The sequence below is a fragment of the Drosophila grimshawi genome, unplaced genomic scaffold (assembly GCF_018153295.1).
Source record: "Drosophila grimshawi isolate 15287-2541.00 unplaced genomic scaffold, ASM1815329v1 contig_311, whole genome shotgun sequence".
Classification (NCBI taxonomy): domain Eukaryota; kingdom Metazoa; phylum Arthropoda; class Insecta; order Diptera; family Drosophilidae; genus Drosophila; species Drosophila grimshawi.
The window spans coordinates 26672251-26690383 of NW_025063098.1; the positions used below are offsets into that span (position 1 = coordinate 26672251).

Sequence of the window (18133 nt, forward strand, 5' to 3'; positions counted from 1 at the left end):
CTATAAATTCCAAAAATTTGCAAAGCAATTGATGAAGGTAATTTTTTTTTTTTTGTGATGGAGCCATCTGTTAGAAAATGTACATATGCCGATTTCTCATAAATCGCTGATGCCTGTTGCGGGCGACAAAGTTCATTCTATGCACTATGTATGTGCAATCTAATGATGATTACCAGCGCTGATGACGACGACGGCAACATTATCATTTTTTGTTATTTAGCCGACGCTAATGACGTTCGCATTTACTATATATATGTATGTGTGGTGGTGGGGGGATGGAGTGCCGTTGCTCCAACCTAATGATGATGACCGCGTACGAGAACAGTTTGAATATGTGTGCGTGTGTGTGTGTGCGTGTGCGCGCGCCAACAAAAGCAGTTGCGCATCATTTAGGTGGGCGGGTTGCGGAGGAGAGTACATAGTACAAAAGGTTGCCACAGTTGATGATGATGATAATGCGTTTGCTTTGCTAGCCTTAACGAGCTGCTGTTGCTATTGCTTTTGCTGCTGGCGCGCTTAAGATAAATTACATGGTCATGCACATGACTGGAATGAAGCTAGAGCGCATCGTAGATAAAAATCATTACTCATTTAAGCTCGCAGTGGGCGTGGTTGCGCCATACTATTCCTGATAACATGCTACAACATTGATTGTCATATTGTTGCAACTTGGCGCATTTTGCAACATGTACAAATTTAGTTTCAAATTTTTGTTGGCACATTTCCCAACTGGCTGGCAACGCTGTGCGTTGTCAAGTCGCATACTAGTTGAACTGTTCACACCATGTTGCGCGCTCTACTGCTGTCTCGCTCGAATAACGTCATTATGGCCGTGCTGACTCTGCGCTTAGTGTTGGTAAATATCTCGAGCGCTGAGGCAGCTAACTACGTTTTGTCGTGTGTGTGTGTTGTTCTTGAACATAATTAAAATTTAATTATTTAACTTATTATTAAGTTTTGCGTTTCCTTGTGTGAGTGTGTGTGTGTGTGTGTGTGCAGTGCCAGTGCCAGTGCAGACTGTTATTGTATTGTGCGCGCGTCCAGGCGCTGCTGCTGCTAATGCTGCGACATAATCCCATAGCAAACGAAAAGTATGTATCTGTGTGTGTGAGTGAGTGAGTGTGTGTGTGTGTGTGTGTATCTTTATTCCTCGCAAAGGGAAAAAATGTTGAACGCGTGTGTGTATTCAAGAAAAGTAACCATCTCTTCTTCTTGGCCCCATCATCAACTGAGGGGCATCATTCTCTTGTTGTTGTTGTTGTTGTAGGAGCATCTTCATTTGGTCTGGCAGCTTTTGTATACTTGAAATACCGCTTCAGTACAACTTGAGTCGTTGTCGCGTCAGCTTCTTTCTTACTTCCTTCGTGTTGGTTTGTTGTCTCGAGCCAATCGCCTAGGCGCGCGTGCAAATTTTTACACCTTGCATTTGACTTTTGTTTACAGCGCATGTGTGTGTGAGTGTGTGCGCTTGTGTGCGTGTGTTTATTTGCCGGTCTATCTACAGCTTAATGATAATCTAAAATTGTTAATTATGTGCATTTGCGCATGTGTGTGTGTGTGTGTGTTTTAATGTGAAGCGCTGCCAGATTTATTTTTGGTGGAATTAGACAATGCCAAACAAATCTATTTAAGCATTTTCAGAATTATTGAAAAATGTAATAATTTTATTTAATTATTACGAGTTCTTAAATTATCACTCAAACAGGTGCTGTTTGCAAATCATTTCAGATTTAAAGCACCACTGCAATAACTATGCACATTTTGTCTTTGTTTTACTTATATTTAGTTGTTAACATTTTTATTTAGACCTGTGTTAAAGCAATTCGGCGACGTTTTTCATTATTCAGTTCGCTGCTGCTTCAGCTTTGTCAGCTGTACGTGCTTAAAGTAAACATATGTTAACGAATGAACTGTAAAAAAGTGCTACCTAGTGAACCATATAGACAATTCGTATATTTTTAATATACAATGTAAAAAAGCGTGGGAGTGCCTTCTATATATATATATATATTGCTTCTGTCCTGATTTAACAAATCTTAAGAATTCGTATTTTTCATATGTGTTCATTGTGGTGATATTAATATACAAATAAATTTCTAATATCGGATATATTTTTAGATAACATTATCTTAATAGCGAGGCGAGGTATTATTTGCAATTATAATACTTAAGATGAAAAAATTGTGTTAATTTCCGATCCAAAGCCGAATAAATGTTTAAACAATCGTTGGTAAATTGCCGGATATTATTATTATAATTAATACAGTTTAAAATCATATATTGAACAGCATCTTGTATATAAATATCAGCAATATTTTAATTTTTTTCACTTTGAACAATTTTGTTATTATCATTTTGTTTATTCTATTTTGATATTAAGTTTAATATGCATACGAAATTTTTAAATAGTTAGATTTATATAACCAAAAGAATATTGTTATATTACTTTTATTTCAATTTTTATTTACAATCTGTTTGAGGACAATCAGCACATGTTAATTAATTGCTATTGGAAATAACTATATTTGCCTATTTACACCGCAGCTCTTGTCTTGCATTCCCGTTTTGTAGTCTTAATCTGTTGTTGCCTGCGAGCAACGGTAATTGTAAGTTCCTTATGCTCAAGACCTTCTTCGATGGTATGTTTCAACTACTTTCATGTTGTTAACCCCAAGTTATAATAGCTATAAAGAACTTCACAGGATTTATTCTACTCTCGCGGGCTCAACTTAATTTCTAATGCTCATAAATACTTGCATGTCCAATATATTATTTATTATTACTTTTGTAATTGAATATATATTTTATATTTTAGGTGCGGATGTGAGGTACAATTATGTCTCCATACTAATTAGCGTGCTCCATGTCCCAACTCCAATTGGTAGCCGAATTTTGTTGGGCGACCGTTTGTGGCGAGTGATTCCCATGTGAAATGCCTGTAAGTGTTATATTCACCCAAAAAAAGAGCTCATTCTGAATTGAAATAATTCTTTATAGTATGAAAAATTCAATAAAAAGCGCCGACAATGGGAGGATAGTGGAGTATTAGAGCTAATTAAACTATGGAAAGTTTGCGCCTATGAATTGCGCACAATCAAACGAAATGGGCACCTTTATGTGGCTATGGCAAAGCAAGTAAGTTACAACAACAATATATCGATAAATTATACATAAATTAATCATAATTTTTGATTTGTAGTTGACGGGTCTTGGCGTACCCGTTACCGCGCTGGAAGTACACTTTAAGGTGAATAATCTAACACAGCGTTACAGACAGGAACAAAAGACATTTGAGACAACGGGCATAATCAGCACGTGGAAGTTCTACAGTCAAGTGGATGATGTGTTCAAGAGTTTGGCTGCACACACGGGTTACAAGTGAGTAACGGATTGGAGTAGCTGCAAAGCACAAAAAAATATAAACGAATTCATTTCGCAGAGATAAACGCATGACGAGCACCTCGAATGCCAGCAGTTTACCATCCACATCCGAGTCACCAGTTTGGAAAAATCCAATGTCTCAGCAAGAGTTTAATAGCAACAACACGGAGGGGTTCTATAAGTAATTATTACTATTCTCATATAAAAATGTGTATATTGATTGATTGATTAATTGGTTTATTATGTAGATCGGAGTATGGCATGCATCGCCACTTTATGGACCACTCCCAGCCGCCGCCGAATGCCGGTAATGTGGACAATTTTATGGCATCATCGGCGGCAGTGGCAGCTGTGGCGGCTGCGGCTTCCGCACGCCTTGCCGACAGCAACATGGAGCAGCAAATGCAGAATGCGGCAGGCGCCAGTGGTGCCGGCCCTGGCGGCAATAACACCAATGGCGGTGTGCCCAATTATAATAAGATGAAAAAATCCCACGAAGATTATGATAAATTTGTGGACATTGTGAAGAACATTGTCGACACGCATAAAACGACGCCCGACAAAGTGGACACGTTCAGTGAGTTTCTGCGTTCCTATATGAAACGCTGGCCCGAACGGCTACAGGACGAGGCCATCAATCACATGACCAACTATGTGGTCATCAAGAATATGGAGCACAGCATGGGCGGCGGACCGGGCGGCCTACACAATCCCGAGGGCGTCAACAATCGGCAATAACAATACAAGCAGGAGCCCAACAACTAAACGCAGGCCGCGATCGGGCGTCAAGTGTGCAAAATGAAGTGCAGCCGGCGGAGTTGTTGGACGACCGCCCAAAAATGTGGTCGTAATTGGCAGCTCCACGAAACTGAGTACCATGGCAAGTTGGCGGAAAATACTTAAAAACAACAGCAAAACAAAAATAAAAGAAAATGTTGCGCGCAGTTACTTAAACGAAAAGAAAAAAAAACAAAAACAAAAAAGAACAGGAATTATATATCGGCAAAATGGCAACCTGAGAAGATCGGTCAGTTTTGCTTAGATCATATTGTAAACGATTTCATGCAGTATTTTTTGTATAGTTAAAATATACAATATATAAAGTTTTTAGTTTTATGGCAACATCATTTGCTAAATTTCGAATTGAGTTCGATTTATTGTGGAATGATTACACACACAAACACACACATACACACACATCTACACACATGATTTGTAGAGTATAGGGAGTACAATACAATTATATGTAATACGTTTAGAAATCATTTCCTACTGTTAGCTGTAAACGACAAAAACCTAAATGAATAAACGCTTTAAAAACAAGTACGAAATACTTTCGTTAAATGGTCATGTTTGTATTATGTATATAAAAGATATATATATATATTAGCCATATAAATTGAACTGAATATAAAATAAAGTTTGCATTGGCTAACATATTTTAAACATCGATCACTTCTATTGAAGCAGTACATTATTATATTATATATATATTTCACGCCAATAATGTTAACCAGTTGTAATTTCTTACATAATTTATATAGTTAACATAAAGGTCGTTTTACACTTCAATAAAATAGATAGATCGAAAATTAAGTTTTTAAGTTTTTCGAAGTATTAATAATGTTCCCAACAACTGATCAAAAGCTTGTCAACAGATAAAGTTTATTTATATAACGCTGCTTATAAAGTCTTGATCAGATATTGGGAATATTATTATAGCTTTAAAAAAACTCAAATTTTGGACCGATCATTTATATAAATGAATTATATATAGTTAACCATATTTGCCAGTTGATAAGCTCTTTAGAATAGATTTTAGAAATATCATATTAAGCTCGTAATATATACATTTTTATCTGACTAATCCCTGCAAGAAAAAAACAGATCCGAAGCCAAGTTTCAAGATGCTTCAAAACTTAGATCAATAATAGATATAAGCAATAATTTCTTTTAAGTTTAGTTTATTGTAATTAAATGCGTTGTATCTGACAGGCGACGCTGCTAAACATATTTGCCTTCGCTGCAGTCGCAGTGGGTGCAGTGGGCGTGACCAGGAAACGGGCAAAGGTGCCGCCTTTGTTGTCTGACAGTCGACCCGGATTGATGACCAGACAATCGTTGACCAGGCGTATAAAATGCCGCTGATCGCTGGGCAGAATGAGGATATTGGGCAGCTGTTTGAGCTGCGCATATTTCTGGGCCAACTGGGAGTCGTAGGACATGTTCTCATCTGCTGGCGGGCACAACGGGTAGAAGGAGCCCTGATTGAACAGATGATTGATGGCGCGATGCATTCGCTCGCCCGCATTGGTGGCAAACTCGTAGCTCAGCAGATGGTCCAGCACATCCGTTGAACTGACGCCCAGCGTCAACCCATCCAAATCCACAAGCGACGGATCGGGCAGCATATGCAAATTGGGATATGTTTTGCGCAGCGGCAGCGATGGCGTGGGATAAACAGCTGGAGTCATCGCGTCCTTTTGACAGCTAACCATTAGCACCGTGGTGCTGCTGCCCACCACCTCCATGATGCCCGTCACCATTTTCTCGAAGAAGGAATCAAAAGTCTCGGCCAACTCGCCGACAAGCTTGTGTTCGGCATCCACAAAGGGACCGGTTAGGAGCAGCACATCGGGTCGATGTTCCTTGAGGTATTTTAGCAGATCATGCAGCGGATCGTAGAAGAGATCTGTGATGTGGGTATACGGTCCGGCGGCGACAACAAACTGCACATCTCGATCCAATTTGAGTGGCGGTGGCAATGTCAATTTGCGATCCGTGTAAATCTCCTCGACGACAAAGGTATCGCCCCGTGGAATGAATCCCTTGGCCAGCACAACTTGTCCCGGAAAAATGCTGGCGGACTTGATTTGTGAGAAATTCAACGACAGAAACTTCTCATCCGTATTGAGTACGGCCAGCAGCGCTGAGTGGGCATCCAGTGGGCCATCGTCATCGGAGTGTATCATGCCCACGGCATGGAGTACATGCAGCGCGTCCAGCGTGTGTCGGTCCTGTGGATACCAGCTGCACTCCGCAGCTCCCTTGGCGCCCAGTTTCTTATCGACCAGCGCCTGGCCAATATCCACGAGACGATCGTGCAAATCATCGCATCTCTCATAGAGCAAATCGTTCATATATCTCAGATTGGACATGGTTAAAGGTGCATCATTGTGGAGTAGTTTCTGAACGACAGGCAAGGATTGCTCCAGCTGAGAGTGCCACGTGCACGCAGCCAATAGCCGTGGGTGACCAAATGTATCTACAATATCACCAGGTTTTCCCATCGAAGTTGCTATTGGTGTGGCTGGAGTCCTCTTGGCCGATTGATGTGTGTAGCTGGCGGGGCTGAAGAGGACGCCACTCTTCAGGGCAGAGGAACGTGGGTGTTGATTGTGCGCCTTGGGTGTGTGAGGCTGCGTCGCAGCGGATTCACTGACGTAGTCATCCATCATGGGTTCATCTTCCAGCAGACCGTATGATGCCAAGGAACTCGTCTCCATTGCGGCAGTTTGTGATTTGATGTTGTGTTGTTGCGTTGACTTCTTAGCGCCGCCTTTCTCACGCCTCACTTGCAACACCTTGCGCTCGAATTCACCCAGATTCTCGGGCGTGGGATCATCCCCATGCAGATGGGACAAACTGAAAGCCATCCATTGCTCCACAAATTCGGTGGCGTCGTGAATGCTGTAGGACAGCGACAATTCCACACATTTGTCCAACACGGCAACGCTGGGCTCCACGCCCATTTCATCGAATTGTTGTTTGAGTTCAGTGTCCATTTAGACAGTGCGCGTAAATAATAATTTTAATAAACAACTTTCTGCTTAAAGGTATTTTGGCGGGAATGTATCGAGTTCTTCTTCTTTCTGTTTGCCATTCACAAGCAATAATTATCGACAGAGCTGCCACTCGCATTCGCTTAAAACTGCTGGCAACGCTGACCAACACATTGGCCCGTCGTGTGCTTTGCAGCACTGCAAAATAGTCAATGCAACAGAGCAGACCTTTTCTCGGGCGTAAAACAAAATTAATAATTATTAAATCTACAGTAATACATTTTCAACCAACAATGTGTACAAAATGTTAAATAAGCATATAGTTGCGCGCCTGCAACACCAAACGATGACGCATAACAACCACAACAAAGAGTAAACTTTGCAGCAGCAGCCACAACAACAATAAAAACCAGCCCTGCAGCAACAATACAAAAACAACCCAACACACACAAAAAAAAAAAGAAAACATAATTTGGTCAATTTGCATATTTCAATAGAAATAGAAACAGAAAGCGGATTAGGTAATTCACGCACAACAAACAACAAAAATGAGTAAACTGGAAACGGACTCGGACAGTTCAGAGGAATTTTTCGATGCCGAAGACACAACACCGAATCGCGCCTCAACGCTTTGGTAGGGTGTAGTAGAGACCCCCCCATCACCCCACTACAATAGTGACTCACTCTAATGACACGCATGTTTATTTATTCAAAATTGCAGCCGCAAATTGCCACCGGAATGCGCGCAGGAGTTCATCTTTCCAGAGCCAGCGGTGCGTGTGAATGCCAACGTCTCCTCCGACAGCGATGCAACGCCCATTGGGGCAGGCACGCCTGCCACCCGCAGTCCCACAAATAGTCTCGGTGCACGTCTCAAGCAACAGGATGCAGCCATCTTTGTGGAGCCAAAGGCGGGCAGCAAGGGCGTGGTGAGTGTGGCAAGTGGGTGTGTCGATGTGGAGACGAGTCGAGTGGAGTGACGTAAAATGGGTGGTTTTTCTGGAGTAGCTGCGTTTGATATGTTTGTGTGTGTTTTATGTGTTGATTGCGTTGCGTTCAATTTTTTGATTGAGTTTTTTGGCTGCATGCATTCTTGAGATACTCACAGTAAACACTCGATAATTGTGCAAGGTTTTGGTATTCAAAAAATAGAAATTTGTAATTCTTATGCGTATGTTTTTGCCTTGATTATTTGTTTGTCATAATTGTTAAATGTTAACAATTGAGAAACGCTTACCTAAAACCCAGCTAGATTTTCAGTTATGTATTGTTATATGTGTATATATCCAAAGTTCTCCTAAATAATTCTCAACAAATAATGCCGCACCCTATTGACTAATTATTGTTTGATTAGGCTTAGATTAGATAATTTTTACAACTGTTTGCTCAATTATCGAGTGTCTGCTGTACAAGCCTTGTTTCTTATTGAAAAATGATGTCCCTATTGTTAACCACAAACCCCCTTCAACCTTTATTCTTCATAGGAATTCAAAGCACGTTTGCGTTTTCCCTTTTTATTCTGCTCAGTGTAAAAATCAATGCAAAAATTTTAATGTGCCGATTTCACTGCGCTTACACCAAAAACAAAATGTTAAGCAAATTAAATTCCCTGACAATCATACATTTGGTTGGATTGCTCATACGGTTTTCACTATTACCCAAGCGCGCAGCGTTTGTTTTATTTGTTTTTATAATTTATGTTAACCCCTTCCGCTGAGGCACCTCGTTGTGTGAGTGCCGCTGATTGTCATCAGTCGGTGGTCAGTGGTCAGTCACAAATTTGTGCAAACCGAGGGCTGCTCGATAGTTTATTATTATTTGTATAACATTGTTTCTCTCGTCAGTTATTAGAATTGTTAAAAATCTTTAAGTTGAAACCATTTGTTTTGTATTAATTCTAACAAAATTGTCTAAATTAGAAATTTTGTAATTTAACTCTTGACGTATTATTTGATGTAAAACTAAAAAAAATCAGTAGAGCAGCACAATTAGTTTGGCAAAATATGTATTTATTTTAGATATGTGCAATTGTTGTTTTGCACCTCTTTTAAATCTGAACTAAATCATTCATTTCAGGCATTTTGTTGATTTCACCAAACATTTTTGGTTCCACTTGTTGCTTTTTTTCTTCACTTTGTCTAAATTCTTTGCATTAGGATTGTTTGCTTGGCAACATGTTGATTAATTTAATGTCTGCCCTGTCAATTGTTCGCCACTTGCATAATTATTATAATTAATTGGCTTGCGTTACGCATTTTATTTTTGTTGTGTATAAACCATTATCGTAATGCTAATAAAAGGTTTGCTGTTGTCGCCACAATAATTGCTGATAATGATTGTTGTTGCTTTGTGCTTTTTTTATTATCAGCTCATTGTGCATACATTTACTATATGTACATATTTCTGATAATTGTTTTCGGTCAAGGTTTTTGTACTAGTTGATCTATTAAGCCGACCTGGAAACATTTTCATTCATCGGAAGGTGAAATTGACTTGTCTTAGCCTTATCTGTGACAGCGTTGAGTGCTCTGCAAATGTTTGATAACAAATATACATAATAAATATATAGTAATTTATGGCCCAGTTTGCTTCCGTGCTTGGCAAAAGATTCTGATTCCCTTTCACTAATTGAGCTTCTCAATTAATGATGTATCTGTTTACACTTACAATCTTACAATTTTCCTACAAATCGTTTAGCGTTTTACGGAAGTCAGTTAGAATTTTAAGACTTTAATCAATACCAGCAGATAGGTTGATAGTTGCCATTTCAATATGTATTTAAATATTTGACATTTTTGCCTTCTCTGCAAGTGTATTGAATCTTCGGGCAGCTGAATTGAGCTCATCTTTCTTGTTTGTTTGGGACTTTTACTTATATTTTGTTTATTTTTTTGTCGTAATATTTGTTAATTTCTTGTCAACCTGTTTGCTCTTTATTTTCATATTTTGTGCTCACTTCAACGACAAAAAAAAAAATAAAAAATTACTTAAATAAATACATATAAAAAATATAATAAAAAATTAAATTAATTATAAAATTTACATGGAATATGGTCGAAACTTCAAAACACTCAACTCATCTGTGTAAATAAAAAATAATATATATATATATATATATACGTATGTATATCGTACACATATAGTCTGGTAGACAACGCTTTCAAGATCTGCGTGATTGCATGAAAAAAGATGAAGATGATAATCCAGGAAATACACTCACACCTGATTCTCAGGTACTACAAATCTATTTTCAATTTCCAATCGTAGAATACTACTAGTTATTATTAAGTAGCTTCTAATGTATAACGTATAATGTAAATGCCAGCTTAAACTATTTTGTGTAGTGCGTGTTTTTAGTTATTTATTAATTTTGTATTGCTATATTTTGTGTGTGCCGTTCGTTGCCGGCCTTGGCTTCAATTAGTTGGCTAATTAACAACTTGTTTGCATACAACTACAGAACAGCTCCATGGATGGCGTATTTACCAATCGGACAACGCATCCGTTTAAGGTGGTCGAAAGCGATACGATGAGCATACAGAGCATGACATCATTGGGACGCGTGGGTCGCATCTTGGCCGGCAGCATCGATCCGTCTGGTGAGTTGACTTACATGTAAATCTGTAAATCTTGGTGTGTCGTTTTATGTCTGTCAATTTTCAACACAAATTATATATTCACATGCCATTCGTTTGTTTTCACACTCAGCGATCAGTGTTGATCGTGAATCGCTGGCCTCAATGAACGTCCAACAGCAACAGTTGCAACAGCAACGCCAGACGCCGCCGCCGCTGCCCTCAACAACAGCAACGGCTGCCACAACAGTTGCTGCAGCAGCAGCCGCAGCAACGGCAGGAGGCAAGCAGTCGGCGCATATCGTGGCCACAACTGCGGTAGCTGCTGCATTGAGCAGCACACAAATCCTACAGGAGCCGGATGTGATAGCCAGCACAAAGCTGGCGCACTCAAAGACCACGGACTCGATAACATCCAGCGGACCGGTGGCGCCGCCGCGTCGCAAAAAGAAATCACGCAAATTCTCGAGCAGCTCGTCGGAGCAGTTCAACATGAATGAGGGCATGCAAGTGCCGGCTGGTGGCGATACGGAGGACACAGACAGCGATACGAGATCGGTGCAGAGTGTGCGCGATGTGCAGCAGCAGTTGCGCGACGACATTGTCAAGCAGTTCGAGAATTCGCTGAACGATGTCAGCGCCAAGGCGTCGAGCAATACACTGACCTGTTCCTCAACCAGCACAATTGTGTCCGCTTCGGCATCGACGGCGACAACGACGCCCTCATCACTGATTCAAATGGCGTCAACGAGTCAGGCGTGCTTTGTGCGTCCTGTGTCCGCGGCGGGCATTGTGCTAAAGCCATCGCATTCGCTGGGGAACAGCTCCACATCGGTCTACTCGAAGCCAAGTCCCTCGAACTCGGCCAAGAGCAATTCGGCGCCGGGTCGGGTCAGGTGAGCTGTTGAAGCTATTTTGCTATAATTTGTAATTATTCATTACCATCTGTTTTGCAGTTCCATTGATCCCAATCAGGGCCTCAATCTGTTCAAGGCCATTCAGGGCGGCTATGTCGTTAAACCGCGCGACGAGGCTAGCAACAAGGCTCAAGGCCCATCGCAGGACGAAATCGAGCGCATCGAGAAAATGCTCATGGAGAGCGCTAGTCGACCCAAGCTGGCGGGCAGCGGTTCCAATAGCTTGGGCAGTGCCACACGGTATGTTAGCAGATATAAACCAATGGGAATGTGCGAGGATTAGACAGGGATTTGAAGGGTGTGAAATGGGATACTTGAGTTATTTGTTGTTGTGTAAAAACGGCAAATATCAGAAAACAGTAGTTGTTAAAAGGGAAAATCATTTAGAAACTTGGAATAGATGTCTGCAGTTATAATTTAGGTCTATAGAAAAATTCTGTATCTTAATATATCGGAAGTGTCTTCAGTAACTTTAAAAAGTATTGATCATCAATCAATATTGAATTTAATGCTTATATAATTTCTACTTATGAATTAGAATTAAAAGTGTCGGATTTTGATTATTAAATCATAAAGCAATTAAAGTTCTCTTATTTAAGGCATGATAGTATTAGATCAAATACTTTTTCAGGGTCTTGAAAATGAGTCTTAGTTAAATAACATTAAATTAACTTTTTCCGAGGTATATTTGCAGCAGTGCGTCTGATCTGTATATTATGTACAAGACTTGGAGAATGTGCCACAAGTTAGTTGAATAATTCACAACAATACCTAAATCTTTCTATAATAGTAATTAATTATTGCTAGACTTATTGCTAACTTTGATTTAGGCAACTTCAACTTTAACTACGTTTTGTGTTTAAAACTAATTTCGGTTATCCTTTTCACAGCTATACGGCTTTGTATCGCGTAAGTGATAAGGAACGTCGCAAGTCCGCTGGGGATGAAGATGTTTTGCGGCAGATGAATATTTACGTGCGCACACGCACGAATTCGGGGAAACAGTTGACTGACTTTGAGATACTCGAACAAGTTCCTGTAAAGAATTTGGATACTGGTGAGAATATGCCGCTATCCGAGGTGCGTTCACCGCCAGTGCCTGAGGGCTGGAATCCGCTCTCGCTGCATATACTGAAGCTGACCTCGCATCTGGAGGTCATACAGAAGGAATCGGATGAGGAGAGCGTAATTGGCATACCGCCCAGCAGTGAGGGCCAGCAGCCCGACGAGGAGGAGCTCGAAACAGAGGATGGCAGTCGCCTCAAAAAGAAAACGGCTCGGATTAAACGCTTCTTTGGCAGCACGATGCGCAAAACGGTGGATAAGGCCAAGTCGATTGCATCGGAGGTGTCGCATGCGCGACACAAGGAGGATGTCGCCGACATCGTGGACGCCATGAATCCCGAGCAGAATATTAAAATCAAGGCATCCTCCTCGAACAAGGGCCCCTATGAGTTTACCAAGCTGCAGCATGTGCAGGATCTGATTGGCGAGGATACCAGCGCCGTGTGGTGCATGAAGTTCAGCTCATGTGGACGACTGCTGGCCACTGCCGGACAGGATAAAGTGCTCCGCATTTGGGTGCTTAAGGATGCCTATCCCTATTTTCAGGTAAGCTTAAAGTTATTTATTTTATGCTGCTTAATGCTAACTGATCAATGCCACATTGCAGGATATGCGCAACAAATACAATGCGGATCAGAAATCATCGCCGACGCCATCGCAAGAGTCGCTAGTGTCGCAGCATTCCGCCGAGGAAGCAATTGCGATGGCCACCGCAGCGGAGAAGTGCACGGGCCCATTTATGCCGAAGCCCTTCTGTATGTACAATGGACACACGTCGGATTTGTTGGATGTCAGCTGGTCGAAGAACTATTTCATCCTGTCGAGCAGCATGGACAAAACGGTGCGTCTGTGGCACATCTCGCGGAAAGAGTGCCTCTGCTGTTTCCAGCACATTGATTTTGTCACTGCCATTGCGTTTCATCCGCGAGACGATCGCTACTTCCTCAGTGGCAGTCTTGATGGCAAACTCCGGCTGTGGAACATACCCGACAAGAAGGTGGCGCTGTGGAACGAGGTCGATGGCCAGACGAAGCTCATCACGGCGGCGAATTTCTGTCAGAATGGCCAATTCGCTGTGGTTGGCAGCTACGATGGACGCTGCATATTCTACAACACGGACCAGCTGAAGTATCACACGCAAATTCATGTGCGCTCCACGCGTGGCAAGAATCGCATTGGTCGCAAAATTAGCGGCATTGAACCGATGCCCGGTGAGGATAAAATTCTGGTTACCTCCAATGACAGTCGTGTCCGCCTGTACGATCTGCGCGACCTGAACTTGTCCTGCAAATACAAGGGCTACCTCAATGTCTCCTCGCAGATCAAGGGCTCCTTCAGCCACGATGGCAAGTACATTATTGCCGGTTCCGAGAACCAATGCATCTACATATGGAAAACGAATCACGACTACTCCAAGCTGAGCTCGGTGAGTGAAGAAGGATTTACTTGCTTTAGTTATTGTTTGAATAAGTTGTTTATTTTGATTCCTATTTTAGGTGCGTCGAGATCGTAGTGATTTTTGGGAGGGTATTAAAGCACATAATGCCACTGTCACCTGTGCCATATTTGCGCCACATCCAGAGGCCATCATCAAACCGGAACCGGACGAAATTCCAAATGATAAGGTGAGCATGCGACGAGTAACCACTGTCAAACTAAACTAATCTCGTTGCTCTTGTAAATAAGGGTATAAAATTGAAAGAGGTGTCTTCAAGTCATAAGGTGTCATAAAGTATATATATTCTTGATCAGCATCACTAGCCGAGGCGATATAGCAATGTTTCTCTGTCCGTCTGTTTCTGTAATTCATTATCTTGATGAAACTGGGCGTAAATTTTTCAGTTTGCTGCATACAGTACATATGTCAGCGACGGTCGGATCAGATCATTATATCACATAGCTGTTATAGGAATGATCAATCGAAATATGAGTGTTCTATTGGAAAATATTTTTGTTCAACAAGATATTTAAATCAAATTTACTTAATATGCGTATTTATTTAAACAAAAAATGATTCAGATCATGCTGCCCTGAGTTATGGGTTTCTATATAATCATACTTATTCAGGGCTATAGCTTTTAAACTGTGCTAAAATATTTATCAGCATGGGACAACTATATCATTTATCTGTCGATTTTGTTGATTCACTTAGGCCTGCGGATTCATTCTTGTTACAATTATAGGAATTCATCTTCTTACAATTGGTTTTTATTATTATTATAATTATTGGAATGTCATCAACTTATCAGTTCAACTCATATTATTTTAGCACATAAAATGAATCGAAAGAAATTACAAATCTTTGTCATTTTTTTTGTTTCTTTGTTTTCTTTGTTTCTATTTTCTCATTTCAATTTTTGTGAACAAAATATTAAACGTTATTCATATAAAGCAATCAGGTTTTCTTCATATTTTAATTTAAAAATAAACCGGAAATATATATATCAGAGTAATAAGTGCGGGCTTTAGTCATACTCCAAACGAATCACAAGCGAAATTGACAAGTTTTTTGCTGAGCAACAAAGCTGAACTGTTTTTATTAATTATTTTTTATATACTTACAAATAGAGGTGCTCCTCTATTGACTTAACAATGATTCGCTCTATGCAAACAAACAGAGGTGGTCCTCTGTTGATATTTGCTATTGTAATTGCTAATAACTGTTCTCTTTGTTTTTCCCTATTTCCCCACTTTTTGTACAGCCGGATCCGTTGGCGGAGCAGCATAAGAAGGGATGTGGCTATGTGCTGGTCAGTGCCGATTTCAATGGCGCCATCAAGGTGTTCATCAATAAAACGAAGCCCAAGCACAGCAGTTTGCCGTACACGGCCATTGCGGATTAGACGAGGCGCCGATATGTCAATTAGCCGATTGGGCGATTCATTCAATGCGAATGTGGGTGTGGGTTGTGGGGGTGAGGGTTGGGGGGAATTGGGGAATTGGGGAATTGGAAATGGAAAATGCAAACAGTCAAATTGTGTTGAAAACTTTTATTTTAGTTTTGTGTGTTTCTTTTGTATTGTACTGTATTGTGACATGTATGTATTTTGTACGGATTAATTAATAGCATTAACGCTTATTTATGTATTTAATCTATACGCTACTTAAGATCATAATGTCTTACACTATATATATATATATATATATATATATAAACTATGATTATGTGAGTTGTTGTTAACGGATATCCGAGCAGTATGTGTGTAAAAACGTATGCAAAAAAAAAAAAACTAAAAAAGAAGCATGTTTTTTCTAATGTTAATTATTTTCTAATGCCAATTCTGTGTGTGGACTGTGGCATGTGTGTGTGTGTGTGTGTGTGATGTGCGTGTGTGCGTGCGAGTGTGATGTGCGTGTGTATACTAGTTGATATATTTTATTGCTTGTTATATTTCAGAAAAAGAATCCAAGTGTATATTTTTTTATTCTTACATATTATGCAATTACTTTAAAATAAAAATAAAAACAACACACACACACACATACATACACACATTCTCACACGTATATGACTAATAATGATAATTAGCTTGTGGTAATTATTTAATATACTATATGATATTTTGTGTAAAGTAACAAAAAAAAAAACAAAAACAAAAAAATTTGCGACCCTCTGGGGTACGCTAATGTGCACTTAAAAAAGTTTGGATTTTTTTATACTCTTTGTGGGGGGTATTGTAATTTTATTTTTATATGTGTGGCAAGCATGAGTTATTTAGCAATGAGGTCGATGGAGGTAACTGAGGTCGATGGATGCATTTTTAGCTGGTCAGTATAACTGTGCGAACTTAATTTTTTTCTCTTCAATTTAAATTTGAAACTTCACTTGAAAGCATCTTTTTGCTGAATTAACTGATTTTGTTGTTAAAAATATCTTAAGCAAAGTTCAGTATGCTATATTTATCAACAACAGATTATTATGTCATAAAACTTCAATGGCAAGGAGTTTATTTTTGGCAAGCCAAAATGAACTAATTTTTATAAACTTAAACAGGCTTTTTACAACCGGCCCCATAAAGAATATATAAATATTCAGCATCAGCATCACTAGCACAATCAGTCGAAAGAACACTTTTATGATGTGCGACTTTTCTGACTAACTACACAGACGTGGAAAAATATAAATAAATAAAATGTGCTAAATCATAATCCTAACAAAAATTGAAACTTCAGCAGATTAATTCCGCTCTACAAGGGTATATAAAAGTCGGCGTGCCTAAGAAAGTTGGTTCTTACTTGGTTTCTAGTTGTTATTGATTTTGCACGCTGCTCCGTTAGAAGCTGTTTCTGCTACTGGTTTTGCTGTTGAAGTGCTTCGTTGCTCGAGGCGGGAAGGATTAGAAGTGGATGGCTGCCGGGTGTGGTCCTGGTGACGACAGCTATTTAGCGTAAGTTTAACCTTCATTGTTGGGGCTTCCTAATAGCCAAAGGGTGCGTTCTGAAGTGCATTCAAGTAGAAGTGTGCGTGTGTATGTATATGTATATAGAAATCCATACATATATGTGGATAATCCTTTGTGATTTAAAAAATGGGTATTTTGTCAATTGTGTTGGGCATGTTCTCGTTGGTATCTGTAATTGCAGCTGGTGCCTTGCCAATTCCCGACTGCGACAAAGACTCCAGACAACCCGAATACAATGGTCGACACAGAAATTTATACATATATATATATATATATATATATATATATATACATATATTTGCTGCGCCAAATGAGCGAAACAAAAAGAAAAATTCACAAAAACAAAAAAAAGTGTCGAGCAAATGAAAACGGGCCTCAGGTTCCCTCCAACTCCTAGAACTGTGTTTTTTGTTGTTGTTGTTTTTTTTTTGGCCGGAAGAGGCGACTTCCTGAGTGCCATGGAAATCATTTGAAGTGGATGGCTGTGGGGATATCCCCGTCGTGCCACAGACAGACAAAGCAGCCGGTCGGGCTAGTAGTGCTAGGCGGCGTCTCTTGCCTCATTTTGGGGCGGTTCTGGGCCGCTTCTGGGTTGCCTACCAAAACCAAATACAAATACGGTAATTTCAAGTGGCGACAACGACATCGCCAACGAACGAACCCAGCAACCCCAAAATGTTGAAGATTTATACGACCGTATGTATTACGGCTCATGTCGCCACATCACATAAATGTAATGTATGAAAGTATGTACATAATTTATCATTGTATGCCACATACAGTGGTCACTCGGAAGTTGCAAGCTCGAAACGCGAGATTTGTGCATATTTTAATCGCATTTTTTCAATTTAATTAATTTTCAAAATCTATCATTTAATTTTAATTTTCAAAATCATTTATCACCAAATAATACTACTTGTTATTAGAACTTCATATTAAATTTAATAAAATCTTGAGTATCTTCAAACAACTAAAATTTTATTATATTTTTAATTTTGGTTTTTACATAT

At 39.9% G+C, this 18133-nt stretch overlaps 3 protein-coding genes across 5 annotated transcripts; 2 read left to right on the top strand and 1 right to left on the bottom strand.

The window, feature by feature from the left end:
- Window positions 1–849: 849 nt before the first annotated feature.
- LOC6568512 lies at window positions 850–4704 on the top strand. Of its 2 annotated transcripts, none has more exons than XM_001994340.3 (6): window positions 850–1091; window positions 2816–2938; window positions 2998–3135; window positions 3200–3378; window positions 3440–3562; window positions 3630–4704. In XM_001994340.3, exons 2-6 carry the CDS (start codon window positions 2933–2935, stop codon window positions 4117–4119), a joined length of 936 nt encoding a protein of 311 aa, XP_001994376.1. In that variant the 5' UTR covers window positions 850–1091; window positions 2816–2932; the 3' UTR covers window positions 4120–4704. The 2 variants fall into 2 exon arrangements, with proteins under 2 accessions (XP_001994376.1, XP_032596487.1); XM_032740596.2 differs by having other exon boundaries at window positions 850–899.
- Window positions 4705–5125: 421 nt separating this feature from the next.
- LOC6568511 (DNA polymerase alpha subunit B) lies at window positions 5126–7272 on the bottom strand. The gene has a single exon (XM_001994339.3). It carries the CDS (start codon window positions 7164–7166, stop codon window positions 5355–5357), a length of 1812 nt encoding a protein of 603 aa, XP_001994375.1. The 5' UTR covers window positions 7167–7272; the 3' UTR covers window positions 5126–5354.
- Window positions 7273–7621: 349 nt separating this feature from the next.
- Window positions 7622–15681, top strand: LOC6568556 (WD repeat-containing protein 44). Of its 2 annotated transcripts, XM_032740515.2 has the most exons (10): window positions 7622–7797; window positions 7885–8092; window positions 10307–10396; window positions 10624–10762; window positions 10872–11634; window positions 11695–11895; window positions 12546–13266; window positions 13328–14146; window positions 14217–14345; window positions 15423–15681. In XM_032740515.2, exons 1-10 carry the CDS (start codon window positions 7712–7714, stop codon window positions 15561–15563), a joined length of 3297 nt encoding a protein of 1098 aa, XP_032596406.1. In that variant the 5' UTR covers window positions 7622–7711; the 3' UTR covers window positions 15564–15681. The 2 variants fall into 2 exon arrangements, with proteins under 2 accessions (XP_032596406.1, XP_032596408.1); XM_032740517.2 differs by lacking the exon at window positions 10307–10396 and having other exon boundaries at window positions 15423–15629.
- The last annotated feature ends 2452 nt before the right edge of the window (window positions 15682–18133 follow it).

Bases quoted from the DNA above. Each gene is read 5' to 3' on its own strand.
- LOC6568511 (XM_001994339.3), bottom strand. From the start codon at position 7,166: ATGGACACTGAACTCAAACAACAATTCGATGAAATGGGCGTGGAGCCC.
- LOC6568556 (XM_032740515.2), top strand. From the start codon at position 7,712: ATGAGTAAACTGGAAACGGACTCGGACAGTTCAGAGGAATTTTTCGAT. The intron at 7,798-7,884 runs GTAGGGTGTAGT...TCAAAATTGCAG, and splicing joins AATCGCGCCTCAACGCTTTG to CCGCAAATTGCCACCGGAAT. The intron at 8,093-10,306 runs GTGAGTGTGGCA...GTACACATATAG, and splicing joins AGGCGGGCAGCAAGGGCGTG to TCTGGTAGACAACGCTTTCA.
- LOC6568512 (XM_001994340.3), top strand. The intron at 3,136-3,199 runs GTAAGTTACAAC...TTTGATTTGTAG, and splicing joins ATGTGGCTATGGCAAAGCAA to TTGACGGGTCTTGGCGTACC. The intron at 3,379-3,439 runs GTGAGTAACGGA...TTCATTTCGCAG, and splicing joins GCTGCACACACGGGTTACAA to AGATAAACGCATGACGAGCA.